Below are 21,071 nucleotides of genomic sequence, written 5' to 3' on the forward strand. Positions count from 1 at the left end.
ATATTCTGCAGGAGGGGTGTGCACCCACTGGAGCTCTCACCAGTGGGGAGCAGGTGATGGTGACCAACACAAGCTGTGTGTCTGTGTTTGTGTGTCTATGTACATGTGGGTCTCTGACTAGAACCTTCAGGGATTTGGTCACGAAGAACATAAAGTAATTTAAAGATGTAAATTCATACTTTGCAAGTGTCTAGTATTGCAGTTTATCTACTGCATGATTGATACTGATTCTAAGCACATGGTTCATCTGATTGGGAGTTCATTACTTACCATACTAAATCAGTAATCCTCTTTGATCATTTGGTTAAATAATGTGAGCTGAGCAGTTTGGTGCTCAACAGTACCAGTTTCTCATAACCCCCAACCCTCTTTCATTACTTTTCATTATAGATGTAGAGATGCTCATCCACAGTGCTTGGCCCTTAGCTCAGCTCATGGGAGACTCTGTTTTGCAATACTTTCCTCCAAGGTAAACCCACTGCATAGGGTGCTATTCCTAATCTTTACAGGCGTTACCCAGCTAATGCTGATTGGATTCTATATGGCGCCATCTGCAGTTTAAAAAGATAATTGTGTTTATATGGTTTTCCAGTTCAGAATATTAAAAATAAGGTGAAAGCTCTGCTGAAGCTTACTTGGATGTTCTTGTGCTTCACAATAGAGGCTTCTAGAGCATTTCCTAGAATTCAGCAAGGCGATTTGTGAGGTGGCTGAAGGTGCAAGATAGAGCTGGAGGACTACACTGGGAGATGTCTGCATTTTTCAAGCCTTACCCACACTGGCTGTTGAGGGTTCCAGATCTGAACTATTTATAGAGCAAGACTCAGAACTTGTGATGGTTTATTCTAAAGCCAATACCAGTAGAGACAACTATTAATGAAACTTCGGTGATCAGAGTACAGAAATGGGCTACTGTATAGAAAAAGATAAGGTTTCTGATAGTATAGAAGTTCTCTAAGTTATCTATCTGCCAGGCATGTGTCTTCTCTAGCTCACGCACAGAGGTGGGGTTTTTCATGTGTTTTTTTGGGATTGTTTTGATTGCTTGTTTTTGGGTTTTTTTGTTTGTTTTTTGTTTTTTGTTTTGTTTTGTTTTTTTTTTTCAAGTGATAAGGTATCTGCACTGGAAATGCCAGACAATAGAGTAAGTTGCAGGGAAGTAATTAAGAGGAACAGAGGGTTGTTCTTGGGATAATAATCCCTCTTATGAACCCTCAATGCACAACCCCCTTATGCTGTCTGCAACAGTTGTGAGTTCCAGGGCAACAGATTGACAAGGTAAGAAGTTTGTGGGTTTATAAAATGTATCTTGTGTGTAATAACTTTTGGTCTTCTCTGACATTTGAAGCCATGAAGGCTTCAGAAAAAGTCACTTCAGGATTTTCTTTTTGTTTCAAACTATAAATGAATCAGCAGTTTCAGAAGATAATTACACTGAAAAAAAAGCCAGAAATTTAGTGATATAAGTAAGTATTGGAAAAGTACCAGATGGTTTTAAAATATGGATGGGGTTTTTTTGTTTTTTTTTCTTTTGTTTTGTATTCTGAAATGCTCTGCAAATCAGAGTACTTAAACTGCTAATTAGCCTATGAGACTGAATGTTTTGGAACATATTGAAAATCATAGGAGTGAAAAGAAGGAAGTAATCATGCTAATACTTATAAGAACTGGACGAGAAGAGAATTTTAGTGTGATTTATACATTTAATTATCTCATTAGTGATTAGCCAGTGTATTTTACATTCCTCTGGTGAAGTAATTAGCCAGGTTCTACTTTTACTCTACAATTACTTTAACATGTTGCAGAGTCATAGAACTCAGTGAGGCTGGAAGGGACCTCTGGAGGTCATCTCTTCTCTAGGCTGAGCAGTCCCAAATCTCTCAGCCTTTCTTCACAGGAGAGAGGCTCCAGTCCTTTCATCACCTGTCTGAGATGCTCTTAAAGGACTGAGCAGTGTTTCCAGTGAGATCTGACCAGAGTGGGGAGGATGTAAGCGATTTGATGAATGAAAAGAGAAGGGATAGAGGGCGATTTAAACCTCAAATGGTGGTATTTTACGCATCTTTTTTTCCGATAACTACCTAGGAAAAGACTGTTTCCTTATTCTTGACATAGCGCCAGTTCTCAAAGAGATGCAGAGCATTGTCTTAGTAGTGAGGCATGTAAAGTGACCTCTCATGGTACCACCTGCTGGGGGGAAATTCTCTGGGAACATCTCACACCTCTGCAGTGAGTATTGAGGCACATCTTTCTCTCGGTGCCTTAAAGAGAAACCAAAAGCAAGTGAAAACAGGGAAAAAAAATCCCCTCATAACTTCTTTCATAGCAGCATATGCTTTAAAATTCCCATGCAAGGGCTCCCACAGAGCAGACAGTGGATGGAGAGGGTGGCTGCTCTCTACAGCTTCCTCTGCTCCCTAGATCTGTTCCCAGGGATCAAATCTGCAAGTGCGATTTTGCTGTTTCCAAATATCCGAACAATCGTTAGGCAGACGTTTGGGGCATAATGATCCCAGGCACTTTTCTGCCAAGCTGCTCTCCAGCTGGGTGGCTCTCAAATTACACTGGTTCCAGGGGTTGTTCCTATCAGAAACGGACACAGGACTTTGTGCTTCCCCGCATTGAACTTCATGAGGTTACTTCCTGCTGTTTCATTAATTATGGTTTCTCTCTCCAGAATGTTTTGTTGTTAGCTAAATATAAGATAGATAGATAGATAGATAGATAGATAGATGGATGGATGGATGGATGGATGGATGGATAGATAGATAGATAGATAGATAGATAGATAGATAGATAGATGGATGGATGGATGGATGGATGGATGGATAGATAGATAGATAGATAGATAGATAGATAGATAGATAGATAGATAGATAGATAGATAGATAGATATTTCTTGAAACAGTTCATTTTGTTCTCTGTTTATTATTGTGTGAATCAAACTAAAAATCAGACTCTCTTTTAGTTTATCAAGAATATATTCAATAATGAACTCTTGGGCTATATTAAAAAGTATGAATTTCCGCAAAAGATAAACCAATTCTCCCAAAATCCATTGTCTGGTTTTCTCTTTTAAAAAGTAGTGTATTTTTCTTTTCTCCACAGCTAAATTACATCTTTTCTGTTTAAGGAACATACAAGGAAAGGTGAGTTTCAGTGCATATTTGCAATGCAGGCACCGAAAATTTTACTTAGTCATTCTGCATAGCCTGCCTGCCACTTACTCTGGTATTCTAATTTTCTCATGAAAACCCACCACGATGACATTACTATGCTATCTTGATTTCTCCAACAAGAGTATACTTCTCTGTGTTGTTGTTTCTGTTTATATATTCCATTATCATTTTCCTGTTGAGTCTTCCAGAAAGCACGAAAAAGGAAAACAAGTCATTGGTACAATGCTGACCTAAAGCTAATGGAATGTTACTTGTTTATTAGTGCATTTTAGATTTAAGGTAAATTGCTTTCCATTTCCAATGTCTTCCATATCTAACTAGAGAATGTCTAGGAAAACACTGGATTATGCCAACAGACATTTTTATATTTAAAAAAAAAAACCTTTAAATGGGTCAATATTTTGAAAAAATGAATTCCAGAAACTATAAGAAAGAATAGTGAAATATACAACATGGAACTGAGCAAACACAAAATCATAAATTCATTTTGGTTGGAAAAGATTGCCAACCCTTAACCCAGCACTGCTGAGTGAACCATAAAACCTTGTCCCTCTGTGCTGCATCTGCATAGCTTTCTATTACCTCCAGGGATGGAGACTCAACTATTTCACAGGGCAGCCTTTTCCAATGCTTGACAGTTCTTTCACCAGAAAAATTTTTCCTAATATCCAGTCAAAGCCTCTGCGGGTGAAATTTGGTGTAATTACCTCTTGTTGTATTGCTTATTACTAGGGAAATGACACCGACTCCCACCTTGCACAAACTCCTTTCAGGTAGTGGTACAGAGTGATAATATCTCTCCAGAGCATCCTTTCTGCAGCCTAAACAACCCCAGTACCCTTGGCTGCTCCTTCACACTTATCTCAGCAAAATTATTTACTTCTGATGCTTGAAACGCTGCAATTGTTTGCCTGACATAGAACTGCTACTTAAATAGAGCAGACAGGACTTCAGAGAAAAACTGTAGGTGTCTAAATAAAAAGTGGTGTACTGACAGCCGCTTGGAATGTCAGAGGTACAATTTATTTTGGCTTATTGTCCTTCTGAGGTATTTTAAGGCTATGAATACATTCTTTAAGATTCTTTAAGTTAACAAATGTCCTCATGGAAAGCACTGGTGAAAACAAATTAGCACCAAAGGCAGAAGAAACTCGTACAGGGGAGTGGTAATGACATATATGTGATATTATCAATAAAAAGAGTAGGATTACAAGAAGGACCATGAAGTTATCGCTTCTCAGTTCTTTTGTGAACATCTGTTTATGTACTCGGTAACAACAGCACGTTTGTTTATGTTCCTGCTTGACAGGGGCTGCTCCTGGAGTCAGACCAGGGCTGATATATGCACATACATAAGTATACTTACAAAGTATGCATATTTATATTAAAGGTTTCAAAAAGCACATCAGGGAGAAATATTCACTAATAAACACTTTGGACTTTTCTTTCTTTCAAAGGAAAATAGTCTTCATAAGTAGATTTTGCTGTTTGCGTATTATACAAATACAGGACTTTAGGCACCCACATTCTGAAAATTAAGCACAGTTACTGTACGTTGCATATTTAGAATGAAAATGCAAGTAAGATGAAGATAAGGTGTTTACCCAAGATAGTTTTTTGCATCAAATGGATAGATAATGAATGCTGTCAAACGTTTTATGTATGTGAAGACAAAGTGGTTTGTCACAATTTTTACAACTTGCAAAATGCCTTATAACAATCTTGATAAATTTAATTTACTTATTTTTTATGTTGTTTTTTTAAATTTTTAATTCTATTTTTTAACAAATTCCTACTGAACTGAAGAGGAAGAAGGCAGATTCAAGTCACAGACAACTCAGACACATATCTCAAGAAGTTGGAAGAACTAACTAAGAGGAAAAACATGATCTTTCCCTATTTTTGCCCCTTTTTTACTGTATTTACAATAGGTTTTTGAATATTTCTTTCAGCATTTAAAAAAACATGCCTATATGAGAATGAAAAAATATAAATTTAAAATAAAGTTTAAATGAAATCTGTTTTGAGAAATGTTCATGCTAGAAAAAAAATTAAACAAAACATAAAGAAAAATCAAAACTAAACAAGTCTAGAAAAACAAAAACATCTCCAAAATTCACTAGAACAAGAGTAACTTCGTATAGTTATGCTAGATGGCATTCCTGTGAAATAATTATATATATATTTGTCATAAACCACATTTGATAAACTGTAATTGTGAAGCAAAGAGGATTATTGCAATGATGTAAAATACATTAAAGAAAAGGAAAAATATGCAACATGGGTGTATAAGGAAGAATGACTGGAGGCCTCAATTTCATGTTTTAAAGGGTTAATTTTTTTAATATATCTGTGGCAATAGAAGAGATCTTTCTAAAAGGTATCTATACAACAATAAAAGAACTTTTATTATTGCTTGATACAGCTTAATGATGAACATTACCTGTTTACCACCAGGGTACTTTTGGCAGCAGGTTTTATGTCTAGTTATAAGATTAATGAAAAAAAATATATAATATCAGTGCTTCAGTAAATTGACTATTCCATCACTTTTCAAAATGACCTACTACATTTTTATGGAAGAGTTCCTTGCTCATCCAACTTTGCATTACTTTTTCCTTTGAATTTATTTAAAGACTGGATTCAGTAAACAAATAACTAATCTAAGACTTTGAGGAACTAGTCTAGGGCTATTCCAAAAATAATATATACCAGTGTTTTGGATAGTAGTTACTGTAACACCTTTATTTACTTTTCCTACAAGTTCTCCTTTTCCCCTATTATTCTAACTGCTACCTAGAGTGAGACAGGTTAAAACACCTCAGGAGGAATTAATCAGCATTCTGACATCATTACAACACTGTTTGATTACTGACATGAATCTCCACTTGCTGCATATTTTACTGCTCATAATCCATAGCACCATCTAACATAGACCATATACATCATGTTCTACCACTTGGCTTCTGCTCTATATTTGGGTTTCCAGGATGGCTGCAGGAAGTCAGAGCTTAATCATTCCTAAAAATTGCTGTATGTCCACTTCTTGCAATTACTCATTTTTTTCAGTCAATCATCCTCCTCTATTTGTGGACTTCTGTATAATATTACATGATTAAATATGGCTAATCCAATTTAGAGAAGTCAGTGTGATGATATTAATGGGTAAAGTGAATGGAACATTGTCAGCAGCACATACCCACAATCTATTAATGCATCCCATTCCATTAATGCAGACATACTGAGAAAGTGTGTTTCTTATATGTGCCCTTAAATTAAATTAATAAGTAAGAAAAGGTGTGTGGAAAAAGAGATTTAAATTCTTTTAGTTTGTCTAGGAAATTAAAATTACAAATCCATCTAACTTTGATACTTTCCTCTCTATCCATTTAGTACTATGCTGCATTAATTTCTCACATCAGGCAAAATTCCAGTTGCTGTTTGCTGGAGTTTAATTATCACTTCATTTTTATGGAAAGGAAGATAATTATAGAAGAGACTTCAAAACAAACTTAGCATGCTAGGCTACATTTTATGTGATGAGCCATATAACCTTCAAATGCTTTCATAATATTTGCACTTAGCCACTATTTTATATGCTAGTTAATAAATTACTAATTTGTCTAGCTCATCTAATTATTTGCAACGGTTTCACATTTGGTAGCAAACATCAGGAAGTATTAAAAATTCATCATTGTGAATTTCAACCATCCATATCAGTCTTTCAGTGAAGAAAGTTGTGGGAGAAAAAAACAATTGCTAATTCCTTAGGAGAGATAATATAGTATCAGCATCATCTCCCAGCCCAGGCTCACTTTATGAACTCAGTGACTCTTCAAAGCAGGCAAAGAGCACTCAGGTCTCCTGAATGGACCTGTGGAAACAAGATTCATTGGGCATAAAAGCTAGTCAAGAACACAGCAGGATCACAAGAGGGATGAGCTGAACAGATGCAAGCTGAGACAGCACAGCTGCAGAGCCTGGGTTGCTGGGAATACATTTTGCATCAGCTGTAACACAGGCTCCTGCTATGCAGCTGCTCCTCTGCCATACCAGCCCATCCTCAAAGCAGTTTTTATCTGCTGTAAATGTGTAAAAGTCCTGCTAGTTTTCAGTCAGAGATTGCAGCAACAGAGGGCTGAACTCTGCTGCTGTGCGTTTTCTCCTGCTGCTACAGAAATGAACTGCTTCTGCCTGACCTGAATCTGCAAAATAGGCTGTGTCTTGATGTGGTAATGGTTGTTTGCCTCATGCTGTCATCCTAAATATTTCTGCATTTTTATTGAAAAACAGATATTAATAGAAAATGAGAACAAATACAGCTGCACCCAAATTGGATTTATTACTGGGTCATTTCCTACCTGAATCCTTGTGTTTATTGTAATTTGTCATAAGTAAGAGGAAATTTGTATTTTATCATCCAAAGACAATGTTCCCTGTGCATCCCTGACTAACATTTAGCTACACAATTGTTTATAACTGCTAAAAGGACAAAAATAATCTGCAGCTACTTTAAGAATACATATATTAATATGTATTGGTTCCTTCATCAACAATTTCTTATTGTCATAGAATCATTGAACAGTTTGGGATTGAAGGGACCTGCAAACACAAAAGAGCATCTAGTTCCAACCCTTGAGCCACGATATGGATACTTTTCACTGGACCGCATTGCTCAAAGCCTTATCTAGCCTGGCCTTGAACACTTCCAGGCATGGGGCAATTTCTCTGGGCAACATGCACCAGTATCTCGCCACCACCCTCAGTAACCAATTACTTCTTAATGTCTGATCTGAACCTACAATCTCAGTTTAAAGTCATTACCCCTTGTGCTATGACTACACACCCTTGTAAAGCTGTCACCAGCTCTCTTGTTGGCTCCTTTAGGTATTGGAAGGTGGGTTATTATAAGGTCTCCCTGGAGCCCTTTTTTCTCTGTGCTGAAGAGTCCCAGGTCTCTCAGCCTGCCTTCACAGGAGAGGTGCTCCAGCGCTCTGATCAACTTTGTGGCCCTGCTCTAGACTCACTCCAGATGGGGTCATTATGGGATCCCAGAAATAGATTCAATACTCCATGGGGGGCCTCAAGAAAGTGGGGTTGAAGGGCAGAATCACAGTCACCGAGTTGCAGAATAAGCTGAGTTGGAAGGCACCCACAAGGACCATTCAGTCCAACTCCTGGCCCTGCGACACCCCCAAGAGTCACACCATATGCCTGAGAGCATTTTCCAAACACTTTTTGAACTCAGACAGACTTTGTGATGTAACCACCTCCCTAGGGAGGCTCTTCCAGTGCCCAATCACCCTTTGGGTGAAGAATATTTTTCTGATATCTGATCTAAAACTCCCCTGGCACAGCTTCATTCCAAAAGCATGAAGCTGCCTCAACTTGCTTGTCATATTTCTCTTGATGCCACCCATTTATTTTCACACAGGCACAGACGTCATACATCCTAATCACTGGTACAACTTTATGGGAAAAACACATGCAATTTTGCAAACAATATTGTCACAGCTATTTAGTGAAACAACTTCAATAACAGGACCTAGAAAAAGAGTTGTGAAATACTAAGCATAAAATTTTATACCATACATTTTTAAAGTACAGTTTATTTTATATTAGAACTAGTGTTTCTGGAGGTATTGTCTTCAGTCTAAATATGGACGTGAAAATTTAAATGCTGTGGAATTGTTAGTGAATATCACAAAAAAAAATTATAAAGACTTTTTGAGTATATAAAGTTTTAATATAGCTAGCTTTTGGTTCAAATATTTTGTTCCACTCCATTCAAGAAATCAGTGGATTAAATTTACCAGAAATGAAAGCACAACCTATCATCATAACTCTTAATCCAAATAAATAACAACAAAATGCTTTAATAAATTTTTCACTTCTTCCTACTTCTTAGAAAAATAGGGGTAATTTTACCTTTCTTTATCTGTTGACAAACTAGCAATCTAGTTCAAGATAGTTATCTTTTTTCTCTAGAAGACTTACAAATTTCTGCATTGAAGACCCATAAATCATCATTACTATCCCAGACAATTACTTAGGCATCGAATACACTGCATATCAAACTGCCTTTTATCAAAGGTTAAAAAAACTGAGAGAGTTATTTGACTTACAAAGGAAAAACAAATTATAGAAATCTATAACTAAGGCATATTACTACCATTCTACTTTTTTTTTGTTAAATTTCTTTCTGAAAATTATAATAATTTTGAACAAAGAATGAACTCAAAACTCAGTTTCTTTCTCTAAATGTATCATGCTTTTCCTTTAATATCAGTAGTAACAAAATCTTGGCAATATTTCTTGACTGATTTAGACATTCCCCACCAATCTTGGAATAGAAAGTTATGTCACCATTTTCTGACAAAGAAAATATGAATTATAAATCATAAAAAACAAACACCCAATAATACCTTTGTTGTTATCCATTCCTCCAACAGCATAAAGTGTTCCAACTGTAGATTTTCTGGGCTTAGTTCTTGGACTTTGCATGAGAGTTCTTCTTTCTGGTAAAAGATGATATTTCATGGCTTCCAGAATAAGCTTCTGACATTCTAGGTCATCCTTAAAAAGTGCATGATTTTCCAGGTCAGCCAATATCTGTGAATGAAAATAAGTGAATAAAACATCCTAGAAATTCCTAGAAAAGCAATAATATGCAATGAGAAACAAACACAAATGGATGTCACAAGTCTATTTCTTCATTTGAGAACACACAGTTTTGCAGGGTTTTTTTTTTTCTTGGAACACAGAAAATTAAATAGTTGATTTTTAAAGGATTTTAAGGCTAGTGTTTCACCAGCCCTTAAGACTACAGTCTTACCAATCTTTTACTGAAGGCTTTGAAAAAAACTAAATATTGTAGTTGACTTATTTTTAATGGTTTCCAGCACAACACGAAAGAACCCAGAAGGCATCTCTTTGCAGGAGCATCCTTTATTTTTAAAACCAAACAAAAACAATGTTCCCACCTGAAAACCAACAATGCTCGGTTCATATAGGTAAAAGAATATTCTATTGTGATTCCAAAGAAGGAGGCTGCAAGTTGTAAATGTTGTGTTTGATTCACTTGCCTATATGCATGTATCTACCAGCTTTTGAGATGTTGTAAATGACCATGTAAGTTTTCAAGATCCCATAGAATTATGCAATCTGGGTTAACCTCACAACTGACCTAGCTCTGAGCAGGAGTTGGACTGAGCTCTCCTGAGGCCTGCTCCCACCTGAATGATTCTCCGATTCTGTGATCTCACTGATGTCAAGCCAGAAGAGTGCAAAGCTGTCCTGGGGTGACGTTATGATGCTTGTATCCCCATTCATCTGTTCTGTGCCTTTAAGACCGGCTCTGAAGAGTGAAAGTTTTGTTTGGGTTTCTCTTATCAGGGACACAGAGACAGGCAGTACATAGGGCTGTTTTCGCTTTTTGCTTTTCGCTTTTGGCTTTTCTGCTTTGCTTGCTGTCTGCTCTCGCTTTTGCTTTTGCTTCTGCTTATTAGCTAGTTTAGCTAAACAAATTCCTTCCTGGACTGTTTCTCCTCTCCTGTTTCTGTGACCATCTGAACCTGCTCCGGACTGGGACCTGGGAACATCGAAAGTTTGCACCGTTTGGCTGCAGCAGCTGCCCAGCGCCGGAGGGACTGAGAACAGAGCAACCACCCTGTGAAAGAGACTTTCTGCTTTTGTCATCTTCCTCAGAGCAGTGTCATCTGGTATTGTTCATTTTGTGTGCTGGGTGTGCTGTGCCTGTTAAATAAACAGGTTCTTTCCACCTATCTCCAAGGAATTTTTTCCCCGAACCGGTTGGGGGGAGGGGCCGTGTGGGTTTGCTTTCTGGAGGGGCCCTCCTTTGCAGGTTCTCTACCAAATTTGCCCTAAACCAGCACAAAAGCTCATGCAGATTTTGTGCCATATCTGCCGGACCCATATGGGTACATCAGACAACCTAAGACATCCCAATTAGTGCAGGATTTAATTGCATATAACGGCATATCTGTACAGTGCAGTAAATTCCTAGATATCATAGAACATTATCTGGGAGACCAAATAATAGTCAGAGAAGCATCTAAAGGCTAGCAAGCAGAAGAATCTCATTCCAGGAGCGTAAGGATGTCATCCTACAGACATATAGATGCAATCATATGCAAATTGTTTTGCAGTTGCCTAAATAGAGGAAGCTAGATTCCTTTTAAGAGCTCTCAGCTATTTCATCTGGACTTCAATGGCTGCAGAAGAAGCTTGAATGTCCTTTGTCAATCTGTCAGATTTTGGCAGTTAACACATTTTCTGTGACATCTGAAATATTAACAGCTGGCACACGTAGACAGCTGTTGTCTGCTTCTGATTTTAGGCATTAGTCATGAAATGAATTGATGGTTGAAAGAAAGGCAATAGATAGATGTTACAGACCCCAGTATCAACACAGGCTAGGGGATGAACAGCCCCAGAGCAGCCCTGCAGAGAAGGGCTTGGGGGTGCTGGTGGGTGAGAGGCTGGACATGACCCAGCCATGGGCACTCCCAGCCCAGAGAGCCAAACGTGTCCTGGGCTGCATCCAGAGCAGTGTGGGCAGCAGGGACAGGGAGGGGATTCTGCCCCTCTGCTCTGCTCTGATCCCACCTGCAGGGCTGCATCAGCTCTGGGGTCCCAGCACAGGACCTGTTGAAGTAAGTCCAGAGGAGAGCCACCAAGATGTTTAGAGGAATGGAACAGCTCTCCCACGAGGAAAGACTGAGAGAATTGGGATTGTTCAGCCTGGAAAAGTCTTTGGAGTGACTTAATTGCAGCCTTCCAGTACCGGAAGTGAATTTACAGGAATGATGAAGAAAGACTCTTTACAAGAGCATGCAGTGACAGGACTAGGGGGAATGGTTTCAAATTAGAAGGGTAGCTTTAAATTAGACATAAGGAGAATTTTTTTTCTCTGAGGGTGGTGAGGCACTGGAACTGGTTGTCCAGAGAAATTGCGGATGCCACACCCCTGGAGGTGTAAAAATTCAGGAGTTGGGAGGGAGTGGCTTGTGTCCCCTAACTCAGGGGATGCCTCTTAGGGTCCCCACAGAGGCGTTCAAGGCCAGGCTGAATGGGGCTTTGAGCCACCTGATCTAGTGGAAGGTGCACCTGCCCTTGGTAGGGAGGCTGGAACAAGATGATCTGCAAGGGTCCTGACAACACAAACCACTCTATGATTCTATGACAAAGGTTTTTGTGTATTTGTGTGTGCCTGTTCTGGTTATTATTCAATTAATATTACTAAATAAGAATATTAAAAGTATGTTTATAAACAGGCGTGATAGGCATATTTCATAACACTAGGTTATTTTTTATCTCATAATTTAAAGACTTTTGGTATATTCTTTTGTGATTTTTCTTTTCCTTTACAGTGTTCAGCACACTGCTCAGTAGACTAGAAAATCAAAGATCGGAAGACAAATCATGTCCAGATTTTAGGTAGGATGACTGCAAAATGATTTAACACACGTTTAGGACTACAGAACCAAACCGAGTACCCTGTCAACATTAACTAAATAGAATACAGGCACAAGAGAGCTAAGAAATCAAATTACCAGTTTTCTCTGAACAAATTTGAGGTAATATTAAGTTACATAGACTTTCTAATGCTTAATGGAATTAATGAAATTGATGACAGAGGTTTTAATGGCAAGCCTATTATATCTGTCAGGATCAAAGTCCAACAATAATATCAGTGATTTCTTTTTAGACCATTACTCCTTTACCCAGAAATGCTTAGGCTCTTAAAACAAATATTTATCTTTAAAATAGCTTAACTGAGTTGCCAGGTGTTTCAAATGAAGAAGAAATAATCTGTGAACACTGTTCTGTCCCAAAATTCTGAGACTCAATTCTGAGACTTAATTCACCAACCACAAATAAAAGCTGAATCTCTTTTTCTTTCAGGTTAGAAATTCACCTTAAAAATGAATAGAAAATGGAAAAAAACAACAGAAAAAAATTCAAACAAAAATTTAAAATTGGACAGAAACATTTGTTCATGTCCCTTAAAAATAAATTAATCATTCCTTCTATTAAATTTTTTAAAACATGGGCTAAGTTGTGATAAACACTGTATTTCTGAATCTCCTAAAGACTAGAAGTTATGAATAAAAAAAAATTAAATTGAAGCTACTATTTAGAAATCAGAAGTTATATAAAGCTGTTTCGTGTTGTCTAAATTTCAGTAATCTGTGTCAAAGTTTTTCTACTCCATAATTATCTTTCCTGATTATGTCACAACAATCAATATATTTTTATTAAATCAGGATGCACTTGATCGGGAAATTCAGTTAATAAGGATGTTTCCCTGGAAACCATATTATGTTCAGCTTGCTATTCCATGTCTATGACATAATTCATTAAGAGAGAATTGTATCTAATACTAACTGAATATTGCTGGGCTTTGTAATGTGGAAATTCCCAGAGCTGTAGCTTCTCAAAAGACTACAGTATCAGTGCCAGCATAGTTAACTTTACCATTGCTAGAACGTCTCAGACTAGCAATATCCTGAGAATTTTTTGTCACTTTGTGTCATCATGTTTCTCATTTTTTTCCAATTAAAACCTCCAAAAAGTCCTTCCTTAGACATACTTCCAAAGACTTCCAGCTCCATGCCGCAGAGAGCAGGCGTGTTTCAACTCAGTGAAGCACACTCAGTTTGAGATCTGGAGTGTAAAGCATTCAAGAACTGCCAAAAGGAAAATGTCTAATGAGAAAAAAGGAGTAGTTGGGTACTGGTTCAGTGAGCGACTGTGGGTGCACCACAGGACTGCACCGATTGCTGCCTGCCTTGCTCTTACCCTCAGCTGCCTCCTTCCTTCCTTCCTTCCTTCCTTCCTTGGTGAGTAGCTCTGCATTTGTTGCTTCCTGGCAGATCTCCCCCAGCCTCTCTGTTATCCCAGTGATTTCCAGCTATGATTGTGGGAATCTGAATACTTTATTTGAATGACCTTAAGCAAAGTCGCACAAATTCTACATAATCGATCATCTGAGAGATGGAACTGGTCCCTTTCTACCCTGTGTCATCTAAGATGAAATTCAGCCACCACTAGGGAAACAGTTTCCACCTACCTGGAAAGAAAAAGACCACTTTTTTCCTTTACTCCACTCTTGGGAGAGACTATAAGGCATTGGAAGAAGCAAAGAGCTGCCTCACCAAAGATTCTGTAGTGACTTTATACTTCTGAAGAGGCAGAGAACACCCCCTGGTTATTGAGATAAAACTTTCTATCTTGTGAAAAGTGCAAGGCGTGACAATATTCACTCAATCAGGATGACCTAACCTCAGATTCCACCTTGATAGGTGCCTCAGACACAGTAATTGACCAAAAGGGGAGATGATGAAAACACCATCAGATTCCTACCACTAAAATGAAAAACCATGGCTATTTCCTCCAGGACAGATATCAGGGCTATAAAAGTGAACAAATTGAGAAAGTACTCCTTGCGTACCAAAATTAAATACTCAGCACATGCAAAAGTTTTAATCTGTAATCCAAGAGATTGATATTTCTAAAAGAGGGACAGCATCCTTCAAAATTATGCTTTATGTGGTCTTTATCTGCCCATGAGTGTTTATTATGATTTAGAATCTTGAATAGTCCTTAAAAACATATAATTATTCTGTACACCACAGATTAGGATTAAATTTCATACCCAAACATATTAATTTTTTCACAGGCAGAAAGCAACTTCCAGTTGTCTAAAAATTATCCCAGTATCTAGATGCATTTTCTCTCTGAAAAACCCTAAAGAGTTCTGTGCCCTTAGAAACTTACATACCAATGTCACACAGAACAGAGGATTAGAATTATCTTAACAGTATTAATAATTATAACAGAAGAACAAAAAGTTAAAAGTCCTCTAAATGCATTGTGAATAAATGAAATGTGGATTTTCATGGCATATTTCATTTTAAAAAAGGCCACAAGCCTCTTCCTTGATCCAAAATATATCCCAAGTCACTTGACAACCTTGAGTCAGAGAATCACATTACCATATGAAACAAAATCCTGAAGAATTAATGACCTAAAGTTTGCATTTTGAATGTTTTTCAAGAGAGAAGTTAGATTAGCCATCATTGTCCTTTTATGAGTCTTCTTCCACGTACAGATTTGTTACAGCTGGTTATTGTTGATGATCACAGTAATGCTGCTGCTAGGAAAGAATAGAATTCTGAAGTGTAAGGTCATGATTGTTCTTTGTACAGATTAAAATGAAAAGCAAATAAAGGTTTTATATGAGTTTCTGGAACGAATAAAAATGCTGCTTTGAAACTTTCTACAGAAATAGTTGTCAGTATACTTTCAAAGTCTTACCATGCTCAAGCTGCTCAAGATGTTAGGAAATGCTGTGTTTCTATGGACAAAACTCCAATTCGAAGAATTTTTATCTGTCTAAAGCTGCTAGAGGTCATGATTCCTACTTTAAAATATTACCATATGAATACAAGCATTTCTATTGATTAATGTGGTGAAAGGAATAAATTTGCTGACATTTTGTGTTTTCTGACTATAAGATAGTTGAAGGAAATGGCTGTAATGTTATTACAACTGCAAATTTCAATTTAATTAATTGCCATTCTGATTAAAGTTTTATATAAACGTACCCATTTTAAGAAAAATCAGGCTATTTATGTTTCACTGCAAACATGAAAGAAAAAAATAGTCCCCCAAGAAGTGTTACTTCTTTTTTTACATAAGGAATAAACTCTTAGCTAATTCAATTGGATAGCACTTTTTTTGGTATAAAGACTATTGTTTAATGTATTGGAACTTCTTCATTAAAAACCTTTGAATTTATGGGATAGGCATAATAATGACCTAAGCAATTACAGTTGAAAATTTCAGTTGAAAATTTACAGCATGTTTTCTTACCAATTTGATGGTCTTGCCTGGCATGAGGTTATGAAAATTAATCACAGGTACTGGGGAATAGAATTAAAGTATGGTTTGCTTCTTTCAATATCAGATTAATTCTTGCTGTTTCAATATTAACTAAATATTCTGCCTAACATTTATTATTGAAAAGAACAGATTTTAATAAGAGATCATTATGACTGTCTTGACAATGCAAGGTATTAATTTACATGTTTACACTAGAAATGTAAGTGATGGCCAGTAGTAATATTATTAAATATTCAGAAAATTAAAGTAAAAAAAAGTAAAGAAAAGTAAAATCAGCAAGATATTTCAGTCATCAATAATACTTTCAAAAGGAAAAATATACAATAAATCTTATTTTTATACTTACTAAATTAGGTATTCATGAAAAAAATCCTAAGGAAACAGGAGTGAGAAGAGCAGCACATTTGCACCATTTATGTGAGAAAATATTTGGGACTATTTATTAAGCATTAACATTGTTACAATGTTTAAGAATTATACTCAGAGAACAAGAATAAATTTAAAACCTTTAAAAGTTCAGATTAAAATTTTTAATTGCCATCATAAAAATCATCAAAAATTATGGGAAAATTGAGACAGTTCTGTACACAAAAAAAGCCCTTTGCTTTTCATAACAGAAAGTACAACGTCAAAAATTGCATAATTGTGAATTTACTGCAAAGATACATATCACTTTTTCTTTTAAATTACTAATCTTGAAAGTAAAATGCACTGCAGTCATAGAATTTTCTGCGAATTTTTGCATTCTGATGTATTATCAATAATGTCATTTATTATACAGATCCTCATTTGCAATTAGATTTTATATAAAGAAAATGAAAACATTTAAACCATCCCTCAGGCTGCCCTTTAGGTTTTAAACAATGAAAAAACTATAAAATTTGTTAACATTTTTGGGGACTTCTAAACATAGAGAACACAAGGTCTCAAACTGATCCTGTATGTACCTGAAGTTTCAACTCCATTACTATATTCCATTTGATAAATAGGAACCTTTGCAATATTAATAAACAACCTTTTTGTTTTGCTAGAAATTGAATGTATGGAGCTAAATCCAACATAAACATCTGCTTTACTCACTTGACTTGTAATCAGGAGCCCTATACTGAAATTTTTTAAAAGCTTATTTCTAATTTTTCATTTGAGGTTTTGCTAGCTTTTAAAACAGTAATTTCAATATTTAGTCTTAGAAAAAAAATAATGAAAAATATCTGCTATTAATAATACCTCAAATTTATCACATCTCATTTTGTTTTCTACCATCTTTTCTCAGCTCATTGAACATTCTGGATCTCTTTTAAATTCTGTTTTTTCTTATTCATGTTTAATTAATGATTTCAGTAAAGTTTTTTTAGCTCAGAGATTTCCAGGCATTTTTCTGAAGTACAACAAATATTCAGTATATGAAATTCAATATTTGTCTTGCTTATGGACTGAATTATTCATGATGTGTTAGTCAAGCCAGCTGCTCAACCGACTCAGGAAGAAAGACTATACTAAATCCCTGAGATTTCTGTATTCTTAGAAAAAGATTATTTTCTTCTCAGCAATAAGATGCAGCAGACTAAGGATCTTTGGACCAATTCTTCCTAGAAACATGTGGCTAATCATTTCTTTACAAATAATCTACATCAGGATTTACTGCTTAGACACCACAGACTTTCATTAGTCTCAATGCATGTCTGTGATCTCTGCATGCATGCAGGTGATAATATATTGCATAGAGATCAGTCACATAGCAGTAATAATGATTAGTCTCAGACTGGAATTTTGGAAAAAAGATTCAATTGTGTTTTCTCTTTGAAATTCAAATTCTGACATCTACTAAGCTTGCATTTTTGATGACCATAGTCACTGGCTGAGGAAATGTGTTCAGTATTTATTTGATTTACAATTCTTTTTCCCCAACACATTAAATATTATTTCATATTCAGAAGAAATTTTAAACTGGCTTTCTACCCTTCAGTTATAACCAAGTCCTCCCTATTCCTCCCCCACATCAGGGTACAAAATCCAAACCAAAAAATTGAATATAGCATAGTTGAAGTTTGTTTTCCTTAACTTACCATTAGATTACCCTAAGGAATTTACTAGAGAAACAATCAGCCATGTGCACACACATTCCCTGAGGCTGTACATTTGATACAGAAATAAAGAAATTTACTTTTTCCCCCATTCCTCTCAAATCAACTATGTAATGGAATTGGAACATTCACTGGTAGCATCTGTGGCAAGTAATTAAACTGTGGCATTGAAATCACTTTCACAACATTAATTCTTCTCCAAAGCTTATGGTTTAGCAATCTCATGTATTAAAATCTTCAGCATTGTTATCTATAGGTAAACCCATGTTAACTTTTATGACACTGTTAAAATTTTAACTTCATTTATAAATATGCCCACACTTTTTTGGCACAAGTACTGACCTTTGTTGAACTCCTTGTACAACCAGGTCTGTCTTTGAAACTGGTATTAATTTGACCAATTGACTTATCTACTAGATGTATTATTGATTCAAATGTTATTCAGTTTAGGAAAAGAGAAATTGTTTTAAACCCTCCCACCCCAGCTTCTGCCTCCAGTGACATTTTTTAATGACAATTTTATCAACCTATTTCTTTTACAGAGAGGCTGAAATAAGGAGAGCAAAATCTAAGATGCAAGCTTACTACACAATTCTACTGATGCCCAGTTCTACACTTTACTTCATCATTGTATGCTTATTCTCCAGAAAGTTAAGAAAAATATCTTTATTTCAAGATAAATTGCTTCTTAAAGTAAATATTAAGTTTCTAGATAAAGTTAGGTAAGATTAATGTCTTGTAGAGCACCTTGCAGGTTTTCTTCTCTGCTCCTTGAGGAAAAAATTAAGTTCATAATTCTGAAAGTTATGTATATTTTGCCATATTATTAAAATACTACATGAGAAATAAGAAAATGTCAAATTGCATTCAAAAGGTCAAATTTCATTCAAAAGAAAGTGAAACAAAATTAATAAAACCCCAATCAGATTTAAAATAAGAGACAGTATAAAAAACACCCCAACACTAGAAGCAACAAAAAGGTTGGCCTTTGGCAAAATGCTGGCTGGTCTCATTTTGTTTGAAGACAGATGTCTTTAGTTGAAGTTCTTTTGAATTGAATTTTTTTTTTCCTTCTAAAAGTGATAAATACGAGATTAGGTAAAAACATGACAGATGCTAACAAATGGAATATTAAACATTATTCAGTCAATAACAACTAACAGCCCATATTTGAAAATTACTGGCATTTTATTTTTTTACTGTAGTTACCTCTTAACTGCAGTAAGCTGTAGTCTACCAGAATTGATGTAATATTTATAAAATTCTATTATGAGAATAAGTACAAAGAAATGGAACATAAAAGAAGCATTTTTTTTTCCATAAATGATGTTCTCCTGATTAAAATATGATCTTTAATATTAGAAGTAGGCAAAAACGATAAGAAAACATCACAGACAGGGGATTGTATTTAATCACCTTTTCCAGACAGTACATTTAATTTTTAAATGTTACAAATGTTGAATAGGAAGAATTCTTTTAAGATATTCACAATCTCTGAAATGTTGATGACTCAACTAAAAAAAACAGAAAAGGAAATGTGTACTATATTGTGCTTGTCTATTATGCTGAATCAATCTAAAGAATAAGAAAGAAAGCAGAAAAGAACACTACACTACAAAAAATAGGGACTTAACATTATGGAAAGTAAGTCCAATCCATTTCTTAGCCCTCCCTTTTTCCTTCCTTCTTTATTTAAGAGTGACAGATTTCAATGACATCAACAGCAATAATGGTATTTGCTTCTAAAACTACCTGTTAACACTTGCTGAAAGCAGTGACTGATCTTTGTCCTAATCACATTCAATAAGTTATATTTGCATGATCTCTGGAGACATGGTTTATGGAACATCAACAATGAGCAATTCATGAGCCTTGCATAGCACTTCCACTCCCCTGTCCACTTTGGGAAGGGGAGGGCAGAGTGGCATCCAGCCAGGAGCAACCCACGACAATATGATTGTCAATCTGACAGTCAGTAAGAGAGAAAAATATATAAACCTGCCAAAAAATGACTACAGATCATATGACCTTGTAAAAACATAAGCAACAGGCAAAACATGTCTGCTCAAAATGGAAGACATCATTTTATGTGAATGTAACTGTAGTATGAATGCAACTCATTTAAGAATGGTGCTATTTCAAAGGTCAAGGAAAGATATCCTCTTATTTGTATGACCAGAGCTTCTAATTGATTATTTAATATAGTCTAATTTATTCATAAATATGTGTTTTCACATGGACACAGTCTATACATTCTAGTGGGGATATGTATGAAACATACTTTAGAAAATTATTTTTCTAAATATTTCACAACACAGAATAGATTTAAGTGGCACAAGTTTGTATTTTATGACTATTTGAAAATGTGATTTAATTAGTGGAAATCCAGTCTTCCATTGAATAAATTTACCCCAAAATATTTAGCAGTGAACCATAAGCTCAGTATATAATGAGAAACTGAATAAAAAGTCAGGTAAGTTGCCTGTGCGTGATATAGAGAAATAGTATTAAAGAATTACGTTGTCACGTTCTTTTATTTGAACAGCACATTGTGACAGCTTCAAAGCATTTACTGAAACTTTACTGATATTTACCGGTATTTAATAAACTTTACTGATAATAAAATGCATTTGGAAATTAAGGTCACACAAAACTGTGTTCAGCAGTTATCATTTTCACTATTTACAAATGCTAACATGTCATTTATCTACACAAAAAAAAAATCCCAGCCATATTGACAAGAATTTTGGACCATTTTAGAACTATCTAAAAGGAAAAAAAAAATCCTTTGGACTGTATCTTGCACACTGCAATGAAGTATCATCTTTATTCAGGTAAAGTATCAGCTGACAAGCTACGTCCACTGCCCAAGAAGCTG

At 35.8% G+C, this 21,071-nt stretch overlaps 1 protein-coding gene across 2 annotated transcripts in view; it reads right to left on the reverse strand.

The window, feature by feature from the left end:
- Positions 1 to 21,071, reverse strand: part of KLHL1 (kelch like family member 1) — a 183,680-nt gene that overhangs the window by 37,096 nt on the left and 125,513 nt on the right. For both annotated transcript variants that reach the window (XM_058825132.1, XM_058825131.1), the window contains one exon: positions 9,605 to 9,791. In XM_058825132.1, the coding sequence (XP_058681115.1) occupies positions 9,605 to 9,791 (187 nt within the window). The remainder of the gene's footprint in view (positions 1 to 9,604; positions 9,792 to 21,071) is intronic.

Source organism: Ammospiza caudacuta, chromosome 2, assembly GCF_027887145.1.
Source record: "Ammospiza caudacuta isolate bAmmCau1 chromosome 2, bAmmCau1.pri, whole genome shotgun sequence".
Taxonomy (NCBI): Eukaryota; Metazoa; Chordata; class Aves; order Passeriformes; family Passerellidae; genus Ammospiza; species Ammospiza caudacuta.